Source organism: Cottoperca gobio, chromosome 9, assembly GCF_900634415.1.
Source record: "Cottoperca gobio chromosome 9, fCotGob3.1, whole genome shotgun sequence".
Lineage (NCBI taxonomy): Eukaryota > Metazoa > Chordata > Actinopteri > Perciformes > Bovichtidae > Cottoperca > Cottoperca gobio.
Genome location: NC_041363.1, coordinates 24,367,020 through 24,386,922, shown reverse-complemented (window position 1 = coordinate 24,386,922; position 19,903 = coordinate 24,367,020). Strand labels below are relative to the sequence as shown.

The 19,903-nt window shown below is 41.3% G+C and overlaps 1 protein-coding gene across 3 annotated transcripts; it reads right to left on the bottom strand.

The window, feature by feature from the left end:
* Nucleotides 1–412: 412 nt before the first annotated feature.
* On the bottom strand, nucleotides 413–15,459 carry paqr3a (progestin and adipoQ receptor family member IIIa). Of its 3 annotated transcripts, none has more exons than XM_029440629.1 (8): nucleotides 15,200–15,459; nucleotides 14,115–14,340; nucleotides 13,285–13,447; nucleotides 12,402–12,557; nucleotides 2,449–2,646; nucleotides 1,929–2,019; nucleotides 1,526–1,710; nucleotides 413–882 (listed from the first exon to the last, which is right to left on the bottom strand). In XM_029440629.1, the coding sequence occupies exons 1-7, from the start codon at nucleotides 15,258–15,260 to the stop codon at nucleotides 1,568–1,570; spliced, it is 1,038 nt and encodes a 345-aa protein (XP_029296489.1). In that variant the 5' UTR covers nucleotides 15,261–15,459; the 3' UTR covers nucleotides 413–882; nucleotides 1,526–1,567. The 3 variants fall into 3 exon arrangements, with proteins under 3 accessions (XP_029296489.1, XP_029296491.1, XP_029296490.1); XM_029440631.1 differs by lacking the exon at nucleotides 15,200–15,459 and adding an exon at nucleotides 14,961–15,095; XM_029440630.1 differs by lacking the exon at nucleotides 15,200–15,459 and adding an exon at nucleotides 14,651–14,766.
* Nucleotides 15,460–19,903: the final 4,444 nt, after the last annotated feature.

Here is a 19,903-nt window from a genome sequence, read left to right as displayed (position 1 = left end):
CAGCTCTGATCCAAATGTCAGTTTCAACACTGAGGCCGTGCAGCCCGACACATTCAGGTACTGACTGACCTGTACCTGTATTTAGAGTCACATGTCACGATGTGATCATCTCACAGCAGTGAGAACCAGAAAGAGCACACTGAAGGACAAAGTTACACCCTGAACGGAATACGAGCTGATGAGAACAGCAGTCTTTGGTTTTATCTATCTAAATAATAATTGGTTAGTTTTTGCTTGTTCTCTTTAGGATTACCAGTCTCACCACAGACAACTTGGAATAGTTTGGTAAAGTAAATAAGTCTATTAGAAATGATTTGGGTCGAGTGGAGCTGTGCAGATCAACACTGTCAACTGCATTATTTTCCCTTTTTTAGGTCATTTTACTTTGTTACTTACAGAAAGAAGGTCTAAATAGTTTTTTTTTGGGGGGGAAATGCTTCTCAGATTAAGAACCACGGTCTTATCAACCTTCACAAATAAGTGAATTGGTTGAAAAGTTGGGCATTAATCAAACGTTCATTAAAGAAAAGCTACATGTTTTATTAACAGGCACTTAAAGAAACATCTCTCATAAAAAAAGAAAATGCTACTTGACCTTAAACTTGCCAACCTTGATGATTTGAGTTTTTTTGTGTGAGATTTTGTAGTTTGACTGCAGAATGAGTTTCAGCCGCTGTGACGTTTACCTACAAACAGTCTACACATGTCACCTCACATCCTGGAGGGAGCTCCTCTGATGTTTCCTCCACAGGTCAGGTGGACAATCCTACAGGTAAGAACGTGTCCATCTGTGGGGACATAGAGGGACTGAAGGTCTGTCCATGGCGCCTCCACGCCTCCTGTACATGCTGGAATACGCTGCAGCCATTCACCAGCTGAAAACTATTTGAGGATAAAATGATCATAATTAGTGTAACAAACCTCAATACTTGTTGGTACCAACTAATGTGTTTCCATAATGCGTAGAGTTTACGACTCAATTAGGTTCAGTTAGCAATTTCTCTGGATAACTGCAGTTTATTGTGTAAATGAGATGAAAATATATTTAGTTTTATGTGTGCAGCTCCCTAAACTCAGTCCACAGAACTTTGACAAGTATTTTGTAGTGATGAAGAAATAATAAAAAAGCCAAAGTATTCTAAACCATTAAAAAGTCATAGTATAATAGTATAGTGAGTCATAAAACATATAAGCATACAACAGTGCTTGCCAATACCATACTGTTTAGTATGTCCCAATAACTAGTATGTCAAATGCAGTATGCCAACAATACCGGGATGTCCTACTGCATCCGGCCGCATTTAGCTGTGTGCAAGCTTTTCTGGCTACTCTGACCCACAATGCTTTGCGCAGGGGGTATTAGCGAGAGGGTCAAAGTTAATACAAAGTAGTTTGTCCCAATTGTATGCATGCTGCATGTAGCCGTACATAATAAAAGTAAACATAATGTGATTTGGAACGCAGCCATAGTAAAGTTCACCCTGTATACAACAGCTTATAGCTTTAAAGTAACAGTGCTGCTTACAGTTTAACAGAAGTCAGGGATCCCAGCGTTCAGAGCAGCGTCCTACGCGTGGTGGGGGGCGTCGGGGCAGGGCTCGCTGTGTCTGTATGCCATGATGAAGCATGACGACTGGTGCCACCAGTAAAACATCAGCACCAGAAGCAGGTGCCACACCTGGTGACTGGAGCCCAGGTAGTTGAGCTGACCTGCAGCAACATCAGAGGAAGGAAAGAGCGGGAGATTAAACCAGTCTGGCAAGTTGACCTTTGGCTACAAATGACACACAGAAACTGTATGTACAGTACAGACCGTGCTAAGAGGTTCTTTTACAGACTTAAATGTTATAACAGAGCTTGAGGCTTGAGCTCAAGTATGAATTGATCATCCTTCACAACGACTGATGTGCATAAGAACGCAGTCTCACCTGGGAAGTAGCGTTCAGGAACTTTTGAAACGTAGAAAATTAGAGCTAATGAAGCGATGAAGTACATCCCCAGGATTCGAGGAATAAAAGCCTGAAGGGAAGAAATATTTATTAAAACAATGTTTAATAACAATGTTTAAACCAAACAGCAGCTACAACACTCTTGAAACGATGACTCCTGAGAAAGAGTTGATGTTTGAACTCAGCAGCCAAACAGCCTTATTGGATTAGTATGACAGACTCCACCTTTAATCCTGTTAGTTAGAAGTATTAATAACATTTTTAGATTTGGACAGAAATCAGTGACAACAGTTACAGAATTGCATAAATAGCGTGAATACTTCTCACAGCTGACAGTCCATAGAGCACAGCACACATCAATGCATCTCCACAATCAAACTATTCCTTCATAGTTTTCCCGATAACAAATTATTTCTGCTTGTAAATACTGACTGTTCAACATCAAATTTCACCTCTGAAAGAAAGTCATGGTTACTGTGGCAACACTGAGCGTGCTCACCTGGACGAGCTCGGAAGAGAAGCCTCCGGTGATGCAGATCCAGTGGACGGTGGGGATGAGGCCGTATCCGGCCACCAAGCAGAAGATGAGCGAGCGCATCTGCTTCCACTGCTTGCTGAGGTAATGAGGATGGATCTGAGCGAAGAACACGGCCAGGATCATGGCCAGGACCGTCACCAGGTACACCTGCCGCCAGTACTGCAGGGACAGGAAGGTCACAGGTCAAATCACACCACCGATACCAAGTTACAAACGCACACTCCCATCCGACTCACAGTGAACACGTGGACGTTCTCACAGCCATTTAAACGCTTCCGTTTCTTTCACATGTTGCAGGAATGTGCAGGTTTGAGAGTTTTGAAAAGGCCAGCTGAAGCTGTCCCTGGAGGAAGGAACTGTATGATCACACGTGTGCATAGACACACATTCACATCAAACTGTCAAACTAAAACCTACCAGATGTATATTCAAGACTGTTTTTAAAGTCAAAACAGAGCATGTTTATGACTAACGAGTAGAAACAAGCAGCAGAAGAACATAAAGAGCCACCAGGATGAACTGTTATGTTGTGTCGTGTGCAACATGCTGCGTATGCATGTTGCACACTGGTGAGGAAACATGCAGCACAGAGAAACCCATTGTTACGTGATTAAAATACATTTCACTAAGTGTTTCAAGGCCGTTTTAAAGCTTTGGGACTTTTCTCCTCTGCATTAAATCTTTAGTTCAGATTCTTTTTTTTAGTGCTCAAACAATTAGTGACAGTAATAATTAATACAGCAGAAATGCCAAATGCTGACTCGCTCCAGCTTCTCAAATCTTTTGGGTTTTAGACTTCACCGTGGGCTCTGGGAACTTGTGGTCAGTACTTTTTAATGGACTAAAAATAAGACAGATTAATCAAGAATGAACACAATTGTTTGTTCTGTGATCCAAATCTCTCGAGTCATATTCCCTCTTTTGTTTTGAAGTTAACACCTCAGCTTGTCTGATCTCTAATATTTTAAGTGTGGGTTTATTATATTTGCAAAAGGCATATGATGATATAACAAACTTCCTCGATGAAGCTGTGAAGATTTACGTACGTATGTGCTAAAAAAAAGAAGGAAAAAAACCTAAAATGATACTTATGATTATAGTCCAAACCTACAGCGAGTCCTCACTGTTTATTAAACTTCTATAAGTAACTGTGCACATTCTGGACAGCCTCGTCTCAGTCCCTTCTGTCCATTTGTGTGGATGTAGGCCTCCGTCCAGTCACACGTCCTCATGTGACGAGTCCTGCTGAATTTCACAGTGAATAAATTTGCACCAGGAACAAGGCCCCGCTCGGCTCCAGCCAAATTTCGTAAGCTCTTCTAACAGACACCGTGTTCTCTCCTCCAAATCTGCATTTCTAAAACACTCCGACGAGACAAGACTTTAACTGGCTAAATATAAAAATTAGTTTTTCTGTAGGGACTTGGATTGCCACAGAAGCGGAGCCCCAGTCTTGGCAAGAACGGGGGGGAGGGGGGGGAGGGGGGGCCCCCTTCGCTGAGACAGCTCCCAGACTTGCGAACGTCATATGGTGGGGAACAGGAGTGACGGACCGCTCCGTGAACGCAGCCATCTGGTTTGGGCTGGAGCAGATTTCAGCTGCGTTCTGGGGGCAAAATAACCCGGCGCTTCCAATATGCGGGGGAATGCGAACAGTAAGGAGCACAGCCAAATACTTCAGGAGTAAAAAAAATAATAATAAAAATGAAAAGAGACGCAACCAGGAAAGGAAAAGAAAACATGGTGGTGGGCGGCTGTCATCAGAGGCTGTTTTCCAAATGGCGAGCGCAGCAAAGGTGTCGTGTTGCTTATTCACCAGGAACAATGAGTCAATCAGCCAAACTGTGGGCTTCACTTCAGCTTTATTCAATTACAGCTTCTCACGCCGAAGATGTTGAGCCGAAAGGTGTCCAGGGAGGACGGTGGTTCCACGTTTAAGCGACGCTCACACATAAACATCTTTACATTATCTATAATCATGAAGCTGCAGTGAGTGTTGCCTCAATTCTTCTTAACTAGGGCTGAATATCTATGAGGATAATACTTATGCATCAATCAAAATGTATCTGGACTGTAGCATCAAGTATCAAATCAGATATAATATTATAATATTGTTCTTATTCTTTGTGTTCATTCTTGACATAGGAAATGGCAAGCTGACAAAATGATCCTCATCACAAGGTCTAATTCTGTGTTTCAAAAGCTTTCGGCCACATCACATGCAGTTCCATCAACTGAAGAAGGAAATGCATCTAAAGCTTCACAAACAAAATAAGTGGCAGTCAGTTCCAGACCTCTGAATTAACACACACTTCTCCGATTTATCTTCGTACGAGGGATTCATTAGTTTTTGTTTAAATTATTTTTTTATTATGATTAGTGTTAGGCAAAATAAATAAAGAGTATTTACAAAAGACAATATAAATAAATCGAGTTAAGAACGTTAATGTCATCTGCATCCAACATCCTGCATAGCTTGCTAGCTCCTGGGGCTGGACCCAAATATTTGACCAGCCATACATACAGCCATACATACAGCCATACATACAGCCATACATACATACAGCCATACATACAGCCATACATACAGCCATACATACATACAGCCATACAGCCATACATACAGCCATACATACAGCCATACATACAGCCATACATACATACAGCCATACATACAGCCATACATACATACAGCCATACATGCATACAGCCATACATGCATACAGCCATACATGCATACAGCCAGCCATACATGCATACATGCATACAGCCATACATGCATACAGCCATACATGCATACAGCCATACATGCATACAGCCATACATGCATACAGCCATACATGCATACAGCCATACATGCATACAGCCATACATGCATACAGCCATACATGCATACAGCCATACATGCATACAGCCATACATACATACAGCCATACATACAGCCATACATACATACATACATGCAGCCATACATACATGCAGCCATACATACATGCAGCCATACATACATACATACATACAGCCATACATACATACATACAGCCATACATACATACAGACATACATACAGCCATACATACATACATACAGCCATACATACATACAGCCATACATACATACAGCCATACATACAGCCATACATACATACAGCCATACATACATACATACAGCCATACATACATACATACATACATACATACATACATACATACATACATACATACATACAGGACTGTCTCAGAAAATTAGAATATTGTGATAAAGTTCTTTATTTTCTGTAATGCAATTAAAAAAACAAAAATGTCATGCATTCTGGATTAATTACAAATCAACTGAAATATTGCAAGCCTTTTATTATTTTAATATTGCTGATTATGGCTTACAGCTTAAGAAAACTCAAAAATCCTATCTCAAAAAATTAGAATAGTTCCTCAGACCAAGTAAAAAAAAAGATTTATAACAGCAAAACAAAATCAAACATTTGAAAATGTCCATTAATGCACTCAGTACTTGGTTGGGAATCCTTTTGCACGGATTACTGCATCAATGCGGCGTGGCATGGAGGCAATCAGCCTGTGGCATTGCTGAGGTGTTATGGATGCCCAGGATGCTTCAATAGCGGCCTTTAGCTCATTAGCATTGTTGGGTCTGGTGTCTTTCAGCTTCTTCTTCACAATACCCCACATATTCTCTATGGGGTTCAGGTCAGGGGAATTGGCAGGCCAATCGAGGACAGTAATGCCATGGTCAGTACACCAGTTACTGGTGGTTTTGGCACTGTGGGCAGGTGCCAGATCATGCTGGAAAATGAATTCCTCATCTCCATAGAGCTTTTCAGCAGACGGAAGCATGTAGTGCTCTAAAATCTCTTGGTACACAGCTGCATTTACTCTGGGCTTGATGAAACACAGTGGACCAACACCAGCAGCTGACATGGCTCCCCAAACCATCGCTGACTGTGGGAACTTCACACTGGATTTCAAGCAACTTGGATTTTGCTCCTCTCCAGCCTTTCTCCAGACTCTGGCGCCTTGACTTCCAAATGAAATACAAAACTTGCTTTCGTCTGAAAAGAGGACTTTGGACCACTCTGCAACTGTCCAGTGCTTCTTTTCCATAGCCCAAGTCAGACGCTTCTTCCGTTGTCTTGAGTTCAGAAGTGGCTTGACCATGGGAATACGGCTATTGTAGCCCATTTCCCGGACACGTCTGTGAACAGTGGCTTTTGATACCTGGACTCCAGCTTCAGTCCACTGTCTTTGAAGCTCCCCCAAATTCTGGAAGCGACTCTTCTTCACAATGCTGTTAAGGCTGCGGTCATCTCTCTTGGTTGTGCAGCGTTTCCTGCCACATTTCCCCCTTCCAACAGACTTTTTGTGGATGTGCTTTGAAACTGCACTCTGTGAACAGCTTGCTCTTTGAGAAATTTCTTTTTGTGTCTTACCCTCCTGATGGAGGGTGTCAATGATGGTCCTCTGGACAGCAGTCAGATCAGCAGTCTTCCCCATACTTGTGATTTAGTTTACTGAACCAAGCTGAGTGTTTTTCAAGGCTCAGGAAACCCTTGCAGGTGTTTCGAGTTAATTAGACGATTCAAGTGATTCGTTGAACACCCTACTAGTATACTTTTTCATGATATTCTAATATTTAGAGATAGGATATTTGAGTTTTCTTAAGCTGTATGCCATAATCAGCAATATTAAAATAAAAGGCTTGCAATATTTCAGTTGATTTGTAATGAATCCAGAATGTATGACATTTTTGTTTTTTTAATTGCATTACAGAAAATAAAGAACTTTATCACAATATTCTAATTTTCTGAGACAGTCCTGTACATACATACATACAGCCATACATACATACATACATACATACAGCCATACATACATACAGCCATACATACAGCCATACATACATACATACAGCCATACATACATACATACATACATACATACAGCCATACATACAGTATATCTCAAAAGTGAGTACACCCTTTAGATTTTTGCAAATATTCTGTTATATCCTTTCAGGGGATAACATTATCCTACTGAAACTTTGATATAACTTAAAGTAGTCAGTGTGCTGCTTGAATAACAGTATAGATTTATTGTCCTTTGAAAATTACTCAGTACACAGCTGTTAATGTCTAAACAGCTGGCAACAAAAGTGAGTACACCCCATAGTGAACATGTCCTAATTGTGCCCAATGATGTTGTTTTCCCGCCCTGGTGTCATGTGACTCGTTAGTGTTACAAGGATTCAGGTGTAAATGATAAGCAGGGCTGTTAAATTTGGTGTTTTGGGCACAATTCTCTCTGAATGCTGGACAACATGACACCTCATGGCAAGGAACTCTCTGAGCGGCTGAAAAAAAGGATTATTGCGCTTCACAAAGATGGCCTTGGCTATAAGAAGATTGCCAACACCATGAAAATGAGTTGCAGCACAGTGGCTAAGATCATACAGCGGTTTTCCAGGACAGGTTCCACTCGGAACAGGCCTCGCCAGGGTCGACCAAAGAAGTTGAGTCCACGTGCTCAGCGTCATATCCAGAGGTTGGTTTCCAAAAATAGACGTGCGAGTGCTTCCAGCATTGCTGCAGAGGTTGCAGAAGTGGGATGTCAGCCTGTCAGTGCCCAGACCATACGCCGCACACTGCATCAAATCGGTTTGTATGGCCGTCGCCCCAGACAGAAGCCCCTTCTGAAACCGATGCATAAGAAAGCCCGCAAACAGTTTGCTGAAGACAATGAATCCAAGAACATGAGTTACTGGAACCATGTCCTGTGGTCTGATGAGACCAAAATAAACCTGTTTGGGTCAGATGGTGTCCGGCGTGTGTGGCGGCACCCTGGTGAGGAGTACCAAGACAAATGTGTTTTGCCTACAGTCAAGCATGGTGGTGGCAGCATCATGGTCTGGGGCTGCATGAGTGCTGCCGGCACTGGGGAGCTGCATTTCATTGAGGGACACATGAATTCCAATATATACTGTGACATCCTGCAGCAGAGCATGATCCCCTCTCTTCGGAAACTGGGCCGTAGGGCAGTTTTCCAACATGATAATGACCCTAAACACACCTCCAAGATGACAACGGCCTTGCTGAAGAAGCTGAAGGTTAAGGTGATGGACTGGCCAAGTATGTCTCCAGACCTAAACCCAATTGAGCACATGTGGGGCATCCTCAAGAGGAAGGTGGAGGAGTGCAAGGTGTCCAACATCCGTGCGCTCCGTGATGTCGTCGTGGAGGAGTGGAAGAAGATTCCAGAAGCAACCTGTGCAGCTCTGGTGAATTCCATGCCCAGGAGGGTTAAAGCAGTGCTAGATAACAATGGTGGTCACACAAAATATTGACACTTTGGGCACAATTTAGACATGTTCACTATGGGGTGTACTCACTTTTGTTGCCAGCTGTTTAGACATTAACAGCTGTGTACTGAGTAATTTTCAAAGGACAATAAATCTATACTGTTATTCAAGCAGCACACTGACTACTTTAAGTTATATCAAAGTTTCAGTAGGATAATGTTATCCCCTGAAAGGATATAACAGAATATTTGCAAAAATCTAAAGGGTGTACTCACTTTTGAGATATACTGTACATACAGCCATACATACAGCCATACGTACATACATACATACAACCATACATACAGCCATACATACATACATACATACATACATACATACAGCCATACAGCCATACAGCCATACAGCCATACAGCCATACATACATACAGCCATACATACATACAGCCATACATACATACAGCCATACATACAGCCATACATACATGCATACATACATGCATACATACAACCATACATACATACAGCCATACATACATACAGCCATACATACAGCCATACATACATACAGCCATACATACATACATACAGCTATACATACAGCCATACATACAGCCATACATACATACATACATACAGCCATACATACATACAGCCATACATACATACATACAGCCATACATACAGCCATACATACATACAGCCATACATACATACAGCCATACATACATACAGCCATACATCCATACATACAGCCATACATCCATACATACATACAGCCATACATACAGCCATACATACAGCCATACATACAGCCATACATACATACAGCCATACATACAGCCATACATACATACAGCCATACATACATACAGCCATACAGCCATACATACATACAGCCATACAGCCATACATACAGCCATACATACATACAGCCATACAATACAGCCATACATACATACAGCCATACATACATACAGCCATACATACATACAGCCATACATACAGCCATACATACAGCCATACATCCATACATACATACAGCCTACATACATAAGCCATACATACAGCCATACATACATACAGCCATACATACAGCCATACATACAGCCATACATACAGCCATACATCCATACATACATACAGCCATACATACATACAGCCATACATACAGCCATACATACATACAGCCATACAGCCATACATACAGCCATACAGCCATACATACAGCCATACAGCCATACATACATACAGCCATACATACATACAGCCATACATACAGCCATACATACATACAGCCATACATACATACAGCCATACATACATACAGCCATACATACATACAGCCATACATACATACAGCCATACATACATACAGCCATACATACAGCCATACATACAGCCATACATACAGCCATACATACAGCCATACAGCCATACATACAGCCATACAGCCATACATACATACAGCCATGCATACATACAGCCATACATACAGCCATACATACATACAGCCATACATACATAAAGCCATACATACATAAAGCCATACATACATACATACATACATACATACAGCCATACATACATACAGCCATACATACATACAGCCATACATACATACAGCCATACATACATACAGCCATACATACAGCCATACATACAGCCATACATACAGCCATACATAACAGCCATACATCCATACATACAGCCATACATACAGCCATACATACAGCCATACATCCATACATACATACAGCCATTACATACAGCCATACATCCATACATACAGCCATACATACATACAGCCATACATACAGCCATACATACATACAGCCATACATACATACATACATACAGCCATACATACATACAGCCATACAGCCATACATACAGCCATACAGCCATACATACATACATACATACAATACAGCCATACATACATACAGCCATACATACAGCCATACAGCCATACATACATACATACATACATACAGCCATACATACATACAGCCATACATACAGCCATACATACATACAGCCATACATACAGCCATACATACATACAGCCATACATACATACAGCCATACATACATACAGCCATACATACATACAGCCATACATACATACAGCCATACATACATACAGCCATACATCCATACATCCATACATACATCCAGCCATACATACAGCCATACATACAGCCATACATACAGCCATACAGCCATACATACAGCCATACATACAGCCATACATACATACAGCCATGCATACATACAGCCATACATACAGCCATACATACATACAGCCATACATACATACAGCCATACATACATACAGCCATACATACATACATACATACATACATACATACATACAGCCATACATACATACAGCCATACATACATACATACAGCCATACATACATACAGCCATACATACATACAGCCATACATACAGCCATACATACAGCCATACATACAGCCATACATCCATACATACAGCCATACATACAGCCATACATACAGCCATACATCCATACATACATACAGCCATACATACAGCCATACATACAGCCATACATACATACAGCCATACATACAGCCATACATACATACAGCCATACATACATACATACATACATACATACAGCCATACATACAGCCATACATACATACAGCCATACATACAGCCATACAGCCATACATACATACATACATACATACATACAGCCATACATACAGCCATACATACATACATACAGCCATACATACATACAGCCATACATACATACAGCCATACATACATACAGCCATACATACAGCCATACATACAGCCATACATACAGCCATACATCCATACATACATACAGCCATACATACATACAGCCATACATACAGCCATACATACAGCCATACATACATACAGCCATACATACAGCCATACATACAGCCATACATACATACAGCCATACATACAGCCATACATACAGCCATACATCCATACAGCCATACATACATACAGCCATACATACATACAGCCATACATACAGCCATACATACATACAGCCATACAGCCATACATACAGCCATACATACATACATACAGCCATACATACATACAGCCATACATACATACAGCCATACATCCAGCCATACATCCATACATACATACAGCCATACATACAGCCATACATACAGCCATACATACATACAGCCATACAGCCATACATACAGCCATACATACATACAGCCATACATACAGCCATACATACAGCCATACATCCATACATACATACAGCCATACATACATACAGCCATACATACAGCCATACATACATACAGCCATAGATACGTACATACAAATATTCGTGTCCAGCCCAAGGAGCTAGCAAGCTATACAGGAAGATGACATTGACGTTCTTAATTCAAATTTAAAGTCTAATGTGTTTTCCCTTTTCTATCTAACTGAGTAATCATCTTTGCAAATGATTTGGCAGATGGAAACAGTGACAAGTCAATTCTTGTGAAGTTTATCTCAGGAGTCAGATGATGAGCTAAACTGCATTTTTGTTCGACCAATGAGCTAAGGAAGGTGAACTTACGTTATTGCAGTAGAAGGTGTAGAAGACTCCGGGGACGTAGCAGCCCAGGATGCCAATGGAAACTCCCGCGTAGTCCAGCGCCATCCAGCGGCGGCTGGTCTTCTCCGAGCGGTGGCAACAGAACAGGTGATAACCCACCGAACACAGCATACACAGCTGAGGACGGTAAGACAACAAGGGGAGAGTCGGTCATTTGCACAGAAAGAAACAAGTAGGAAAATATTATGATCAAATCATTTTCATCTTAACATTCTGCCTTTTTTCGATAGACTCGTAGATTTATTTTATTGGACTTGAAGACTGGCTGTCAAGCCTGATCCAGCCAACTGCTGGACTGATTATTTTTCATTTGTTAAGAACTGCCAATATTTTGGATATGGTCTTATGTCCTTCTGTAACCACTCAGATTAAGGTAACACCATGCAATTGTCACATTTTCAGTTTCCAGGATATTTGGCTAATTTGAAATCACCACATTGCTCAACATAAGGGGAAACAACATCACATAAAACAAGCCTGCATAAAACATTTTTACATTAAGCCTAAGTAAACTTGGCTTAACACGAAAATGACAGAAATTAACAGCAATTAATCATTATTTATTTATCTCAAAAAGTTACCATGTCTGAGTTCATGATTTGTCGTTAGATATTTATACCTTAAATCATTCAAATCTGTAACTTTGACTAAATAAATGAAACAATCTGTAATTTGAGGTTTTAAATACGGTGACGTAATGTTAAATCTGTTTATTTGAAGAATCCGCTGCAACACTGGGGAAAGCTCTTCTATAGACATGACGTGAGACCTCAGTCACTGACATGTTCTCTTCTCTTCTACTGACTGTCGTGGCTGAAGTGAACTGGGAAGCTTAGTCCTGTACCTGGAAGCAGAGGAGTTCGATGGAGTAGATGACGTAGTCCTCTTTGGAGGCGCCGATGGCCGGCAGCACTGAGGCCATGTTGTACACGCCGACAAAGAAGAAGAGCAGGAAGCCCAACAGATGGCTCCAGATATTCACCGTCTCATTGGACAGAATGAAGATGCTGCACACAGGATTTACAAACATTAAAACAACCACTCAGATAAAAAATATCTCAGTCACCTCCTAAAATAATCTTTCACTCAGACTGAGTAGTAACTGATTCTCAACAGCACAGCCAACAGTATTTAAATTCAAACATCTTCATGCAGTGTCAATATGCAAAAAGTAAATCCTTTGACTCCAGCAAGGTTCAAGTTTTAAATTAATTCATTGTAATTAGCTGCTGAAACTTCTGCCGCTTCACAGAATCAGAAATATCTAAAACAATGACTTTGTCAGTGGGTAAATACCGTCATTAAGTAGACTATTTTAAGTAACAAAATAGGTTGATGCCACACATACTCTACAGATAGAGTATCTGTAGAGTATGTGTGGCATCAACCTATTTTGTTAGGAAGCATTTATAAAGAAAGGCAACTAAAACAATAGAGGAACCAAACAGCTAGTGTGGCCATTGAGAGTGAGCCTTGACTTCCCAGAGGAGCGAACAACAGGAAAACACATGTTCTCCTTTAAGGAATAATAAAGTATTACAGCTATGGGTACTAACTTATTGCTAATCACAAAAACTATCAAGCAACATGATTGATCATCATCATCTTAGCCAAATTTATGCAGACCTGGGACAGCTTTACATCCTGAACACAGTCTTATGTTCTGCTTCTCACCTTTTGATGCACAGCCTGGAGGGCAGGTAGGCTCTGTACCCATCTGTGATGTAGGGGTTCTCCCTCAGAAACACTGGGATCTGTTCGTATGTGTACAGTCTGATACCGCGGGGCACCAGCACGGGCCAGTACTGATAACTTCCCAGCTCAATGTAGTGTGCCGTCTGGGCACTCTTTTGGGGTTTCTGGGGCATGGCTGGGTCGCAGACTTTAGTCTGACCTGAAGCTGAGAACAAAAGATCCAGTCTGATTAAACGTGGGTTAGGGTTGGCTGACCAATTAGATGCTGTTACAATTTGACTTGTAAATGTGCCTGATACATCAACCAGTGTCAGGTGGAAGAGTTGTTTTACTGTCAAATTGAGCAAGAATAAAAGTGGCGCACTAATTGAAACTCCATCTTTGTTGATGGCCATAATTAAAACTAACATCAGCTGATTCTCTCCATATCTTCTGATTGAAAGAAACTACCCGAGCTAATAACTAGCTAACACTAATTGGCTGAGCAGCTCGTCTTCCATGTAATCTCATGTTACCTCCGTTAACGATCCCCAGTGTGTCCGTTCTGCTCTATTGTACGGAGAAAACCCTCGTACCGGTCTCCGGTCAGTAATAAGGTCATTCTAGACCGAACGTGACAGGAAGCGTTCACCAACCAAACATGGCTCAAGAGCTTTTTTAAAGCCCCGGACTACAAAACAATATTTCAATTAGCATCGAATACTCAAAGCACCACTTATTATTATTAATTAAGTTTATATTTCTAAAGACGATGCTACTCCCAGTCTTTTCCCTACTGCGGTGGCGACCGATTATATCAGTAGAGATTTTGTTGACATAACGTACCTGCTTTGTATATTGTTATAATCCGACTATGCCCAAAGAACCAACTCAACTAGAAACTATTTTAGGTTAAGCCTTAGGTGGTAAATAATATGCTCGGTATCCAAGTCAATACAAAACATAATTGTCTATGCAGTTTGGCAGCTAGTGGTTAATTAAAGCTTTAGTCTGTCTGTACATGCTACCAGAGGCTAGCTAACATGTCGCTTTGTGTAGAGCCATGACAGTAACAACAAACTCACCTTTCAATTTGGTATATGTGCAGTTTGTTCCATTTTGGGGTTTATAGTACGTACTACGCATTTGTAAACGTATGTTACTATTAAATTACAAGACAACGCAGAGTATATTAAAGTTTCGGCTACAACATCTTCCAAATCACCAGAAACGTCATCAGTAACGGACCCCTCCACTGTGCCCAAAGACTGCCTGAGTAAAACTCACAAACCATGAGCAGCCGGCTGAACCATGCAGGGCAACAAGCCACACTTTCTCTAACCGATGTCAACTGCGCAAACTCCGTTCATCAATCTAAGTAAATGCATTAATAAATGTATATAATATATATATTTTTAAATGTAGGCTTTATTTAATTGATAACATGTGACATACAATATAAATGTTCTTGTTTGCTTTACCTCAGTATTAGTTCCTTTTATTTATTTTCATTTAATTTTACATTTATTTATTTTTTGCATTTATTTATTCATTCTTGGTGTATTTATTATGTTATACATTTCTGCATTATTTTACCTTTGCATTTCTCCCAAAAATGTATTTTGCAAGATTTCCATAAAATTATTTATATCTGTATTATTTTCTTAATATAAGTATTTTTTTTTACAATTTACATCATCAAAGTGTGTCATGGGGTCAACTTTTTGCCTATTGGTTGGTCAACTTCAGGGTGCCGTTGTCGCTGAGAAGGCAATGGCAATAATGCAAATCAGGTTACCACTCTGAACAAGCTCAACCATGGAGAGGACACCGGCGGTGAGTCCGCGAAACAGTTCAGCTTTAGTCAATTTATCTGCACACCTGTAAAAAAGATCTGCAGCAGCAAGCCCACAATGTCCGGTGTATGGAGCCGTGGATTAAGACTCCAGTTAATGAGCAGACAGCGTTAGCTAGCTAACTAGCATGTATAGTTGATCTATGCACTCTGATGTCAGCAAGATAATCTCCACATATGAACTTTTATGTTATTTGAAGCGTAAATGGAATTGCAAGTAAAAAGCTAACGTACGGCTACAAACAACCTACACCACAGTCGCATGACTCACGTCACCACCACAGGCGGACTTGTGTTCTACGTGATTATGTTTAGTAGTCTAATTTAGCCACTTGTTAGGAACTGCCATTTTTAAGACACATCAACACTTCAGAAATGTGTTATTTTGTTATATATTATTATTAATTTAAGTCGCAGAACAAAACGTTGAAATCTCTTAAGCTTCTGTAACCACAGACCTTATTTCACGCTCAAAAAAACATTAAAAAAACATTGACTTAGAGTAAGGGAACCAGAAGTGCTAAAATGCTAACTCATTTCAGAGTTTGAGGACTCATTCCTGCACTCTATAGGCGACAAGTTGACCCGATGACACACTTTGAATAGCCTGCCTCAAGTGGCTATTCGAGGAACTTCATTTTTCAGCCCCAGAGGTTGGCGCATGAATATGATGCGTTATACGCGATATTGAACGTTTTTAAGAGCATTGCTCAAAATGCCTACTTTTCCCTCTGAATTTTTGCATTTATGCCTTTTAAAACATAACACCTTGCAATTTCAAATAGTAATTTACAGGAAAGCTTAATAATTAACCCACAAGTTGCTCTTCAAATGTAAGCCTTTAAAAGTATCTCTCGGTCTCCTGGCTGTCATCCCGCTGCACTGTGCGACTGTGATACATCCTCCTGTCATCCAGAATCCTCGTTACAGCGAGCGTTCGCCACAGACCTCTCAGGTGTGAGAGATGTTGGAGGATTCCCTCAGGAGGGAAGTCACTCAGTCCTCCCTCTACTGTTTACACCCTCTTTAATTGCCTCATTCTCAACTGGAAGTGTCTACTTCATTATCACTTCTAATACACCTCTCAGCACATCCACTCTGGCAAAGTGTCAGCTGCCAAGTTAAGATAGTAACTCGTGCATGCAAGGGTGTACAACAAGAATCTCCTGCTGCTGCAGTCGCTGCTCAGTTATTAATTGATTTTGTAGGCTAACAGTTGGCAGTTGGCCCATTTTCCCACTTTGTACACACTGACTAGTTGATTTTGCTCCTGGCAAAAAAAGAAAGTAAAAGTAAAGGATATTTCCAGTGTATTACAATTCATTTTCATAGTTTCTTTTCCATAATTTCCATCAGTTATGATCACATTGTACACACCAAAATACATGTTAACATCTGGGACGACTCAAAGGGCAGTTTAGTAAACAAACCAAAGTTGAGCCAGTGATGGAGATAAAACCAAAGATTAGTTTAACCAAAATGTTGCTAATAATCCCTCATTACACAGGAAAACTGTAAGCACACAACGGTCGAGATAGTCGCCAAATTGGCAACTCTGACAGCCCGTCAGGCCTCCGTCCATTGGCTCCAACATGCAGTTGAGTAGTTCGCCCCTTGTAAAGTATTTGTGATTCAACCAATGAGATAAAAATGTGTTTTCAGTGCAGTTTTTACTGTAAGGAGCATGCATACTGTATGCAACATCCAACTTCTCCAAGATCATGTACAATCAGTACCTCCTCCAGCTTATAATTTTTTTAAAGATCGGTTGATAGAGTGTTGTGTGTTTTTGGGTGATTGCCCTCAGGATATCGCAGTGAATAACAGCCATCAAACCAGGCACTGGTACATTCATGATTGAGGACACACCTCTCACATGCACTGTGGTTTTTGATAAAGACGACTCTCCGTCTCCCGCCCCACAACCTTCTTCCTGACTCCCCACTGATTCACTGTGACAATCTGTCGTCGGCCCTTTTTTTCCTTTCTTTTCAATCTTTGCCTTTGATTTCTGTCCTCCATTTTTCTGTCAGACTTAACGTAGAGAAATGTGGCCCGATGTAATTGTGCGCTTAGGCGGCGTGTAATGGAACATGAAATTAAAGTGCTCCTACTTATACTTTCTTATAAAAAGCAGGAGGTGATTTGTGTATTGGCCATTTCATCAGTGTTGAAATATCACATTTGAGCTGATTAGCGCAGATGCTGGAAGTGTTCCATGTTATGGCCGACTTGGGATATTTTCCTTCATAAAGCGCTAACTGTGGGTGCGTCCTTCAAGGAAGTGTGCAATAAAACAGCACTGCATTACATCTTAATTGAGGTTGCCTACACTGTCTTGGCAAGTGAAAGTCTCTCCTTTCCAAACAAGGCGCTGTTAGAGTGGTTTAAATAGAGACAGACAGACAGGCCCCCGGGCCACCGATGTCCTTTGGGATTGTCAGTGTCATCAATGAAACACAAGGCTACACTGGTGCGCTTCTCTTTGACCGTTGCACCACATGTAATGGCACATTATCTTATGGTAAATACATTAAATGTAATGCTTCTTCTCACTGATGTTAAATGCGTGCTAAATTGACTACTATTGATTAACAATGCATGACACGTTTCCCACTGAAGCCTCTCTACCAAGCTTTCTATGTGCAACTCAGCTTCCACCATTTCCTCTCCCACCTGCCCCAACATGGAAAACAACTTTGATAAAACCTCAAATCTAGGGGCTAGAATCTTTATTTTCCTTTCAAACCCTAAACACAAAGCTCACAGGCATCACAGGCTTCGACACAGGGCCCGCCAAATGTTAGCCCGCCTGCCGTGCCAAGACTAGACAGGCCCTTTGCAAAGCTAACACGGCCTCGCGGCGGCTTGTGCTCGTCAGCGGCCGGCTGGTCTCATTGGCTTTATTTATAGTCGGCGCCACAAGACATCTGCTGGAGACGAGACTCTGTCCTCTGTGTCCACACAGCACCACACAGAGGGAGCTTGTCAACGCTTTTTCGAAGGCAAAGTGTTTGCGAGGACCCCGGTCAGAGGAAGGGAGGGACGGCTGCAGCCTCCTCTAATAGGACGGGTGTCCCCTCCGATTGCTTTCTCCGCAGCTCTGATTAACGAGACCGGAAGACAGAGGGAGGCTTCACAGTTTGTCGTGTCTTGTGTGTTAGCCGATGTTTACTTGATCTGAGAGCTGTTGTTTGTTTGGTGTCTTCAGTCTGGTCGTCGCTCGCCACTATTTTGGGACCCTGACACTTGGATGCAGCTCGGCAGTCGTCTGATGTGGCCTCGCCTCCCCCCCCCCCTCCTCCATGTCCTCATCCTCCTGTGTCACACAGAGTTTCTCTCCCTTTCCCATCCTCTCCTCTTCACATCGAGGACGTCTGCATGTCTCTGGCTGACCGTGCTTCAGGCCTTGACATAAAGTGTCGGGGACAGCTCTTTGCTCTTCCCTCAGAACGGGAGGGGGGTGAAGTCAGACTGCCACACAGGGGGAGAGTGTGAAAATACTGTTAACATGTTCCTGAAAAGAAGCAACCTGAGAAAGCCGCCATTACAAAAAGAGACTCTTTGAGGAAATAGTACCAGAAATACTGTGGACACTAAATATAACATCGGACAGTGAAGAGTTCAATCTGAACTATCTTTGATTGACACATGACATGTATATTTCAACATGTGGTTAAAAAAATAACGATATAATAATAACTTTGTTTTAGTGCAAAAAATTACATTCTGAAAATGTTCACATTTAATGAACTATCTTTTTACAAAACATTATGAACAACCTGAAATTTCTTAAGAAAATAAGTACAATTTCAACAATGTTATGCCTCGGTTTATCATTCACACATGTGCATTACAACGTACACATCACAGTGTGTCTACAAAGGCACAACACATTTAGTCACAGGTATCTGGAACTGAACAATATAGTATT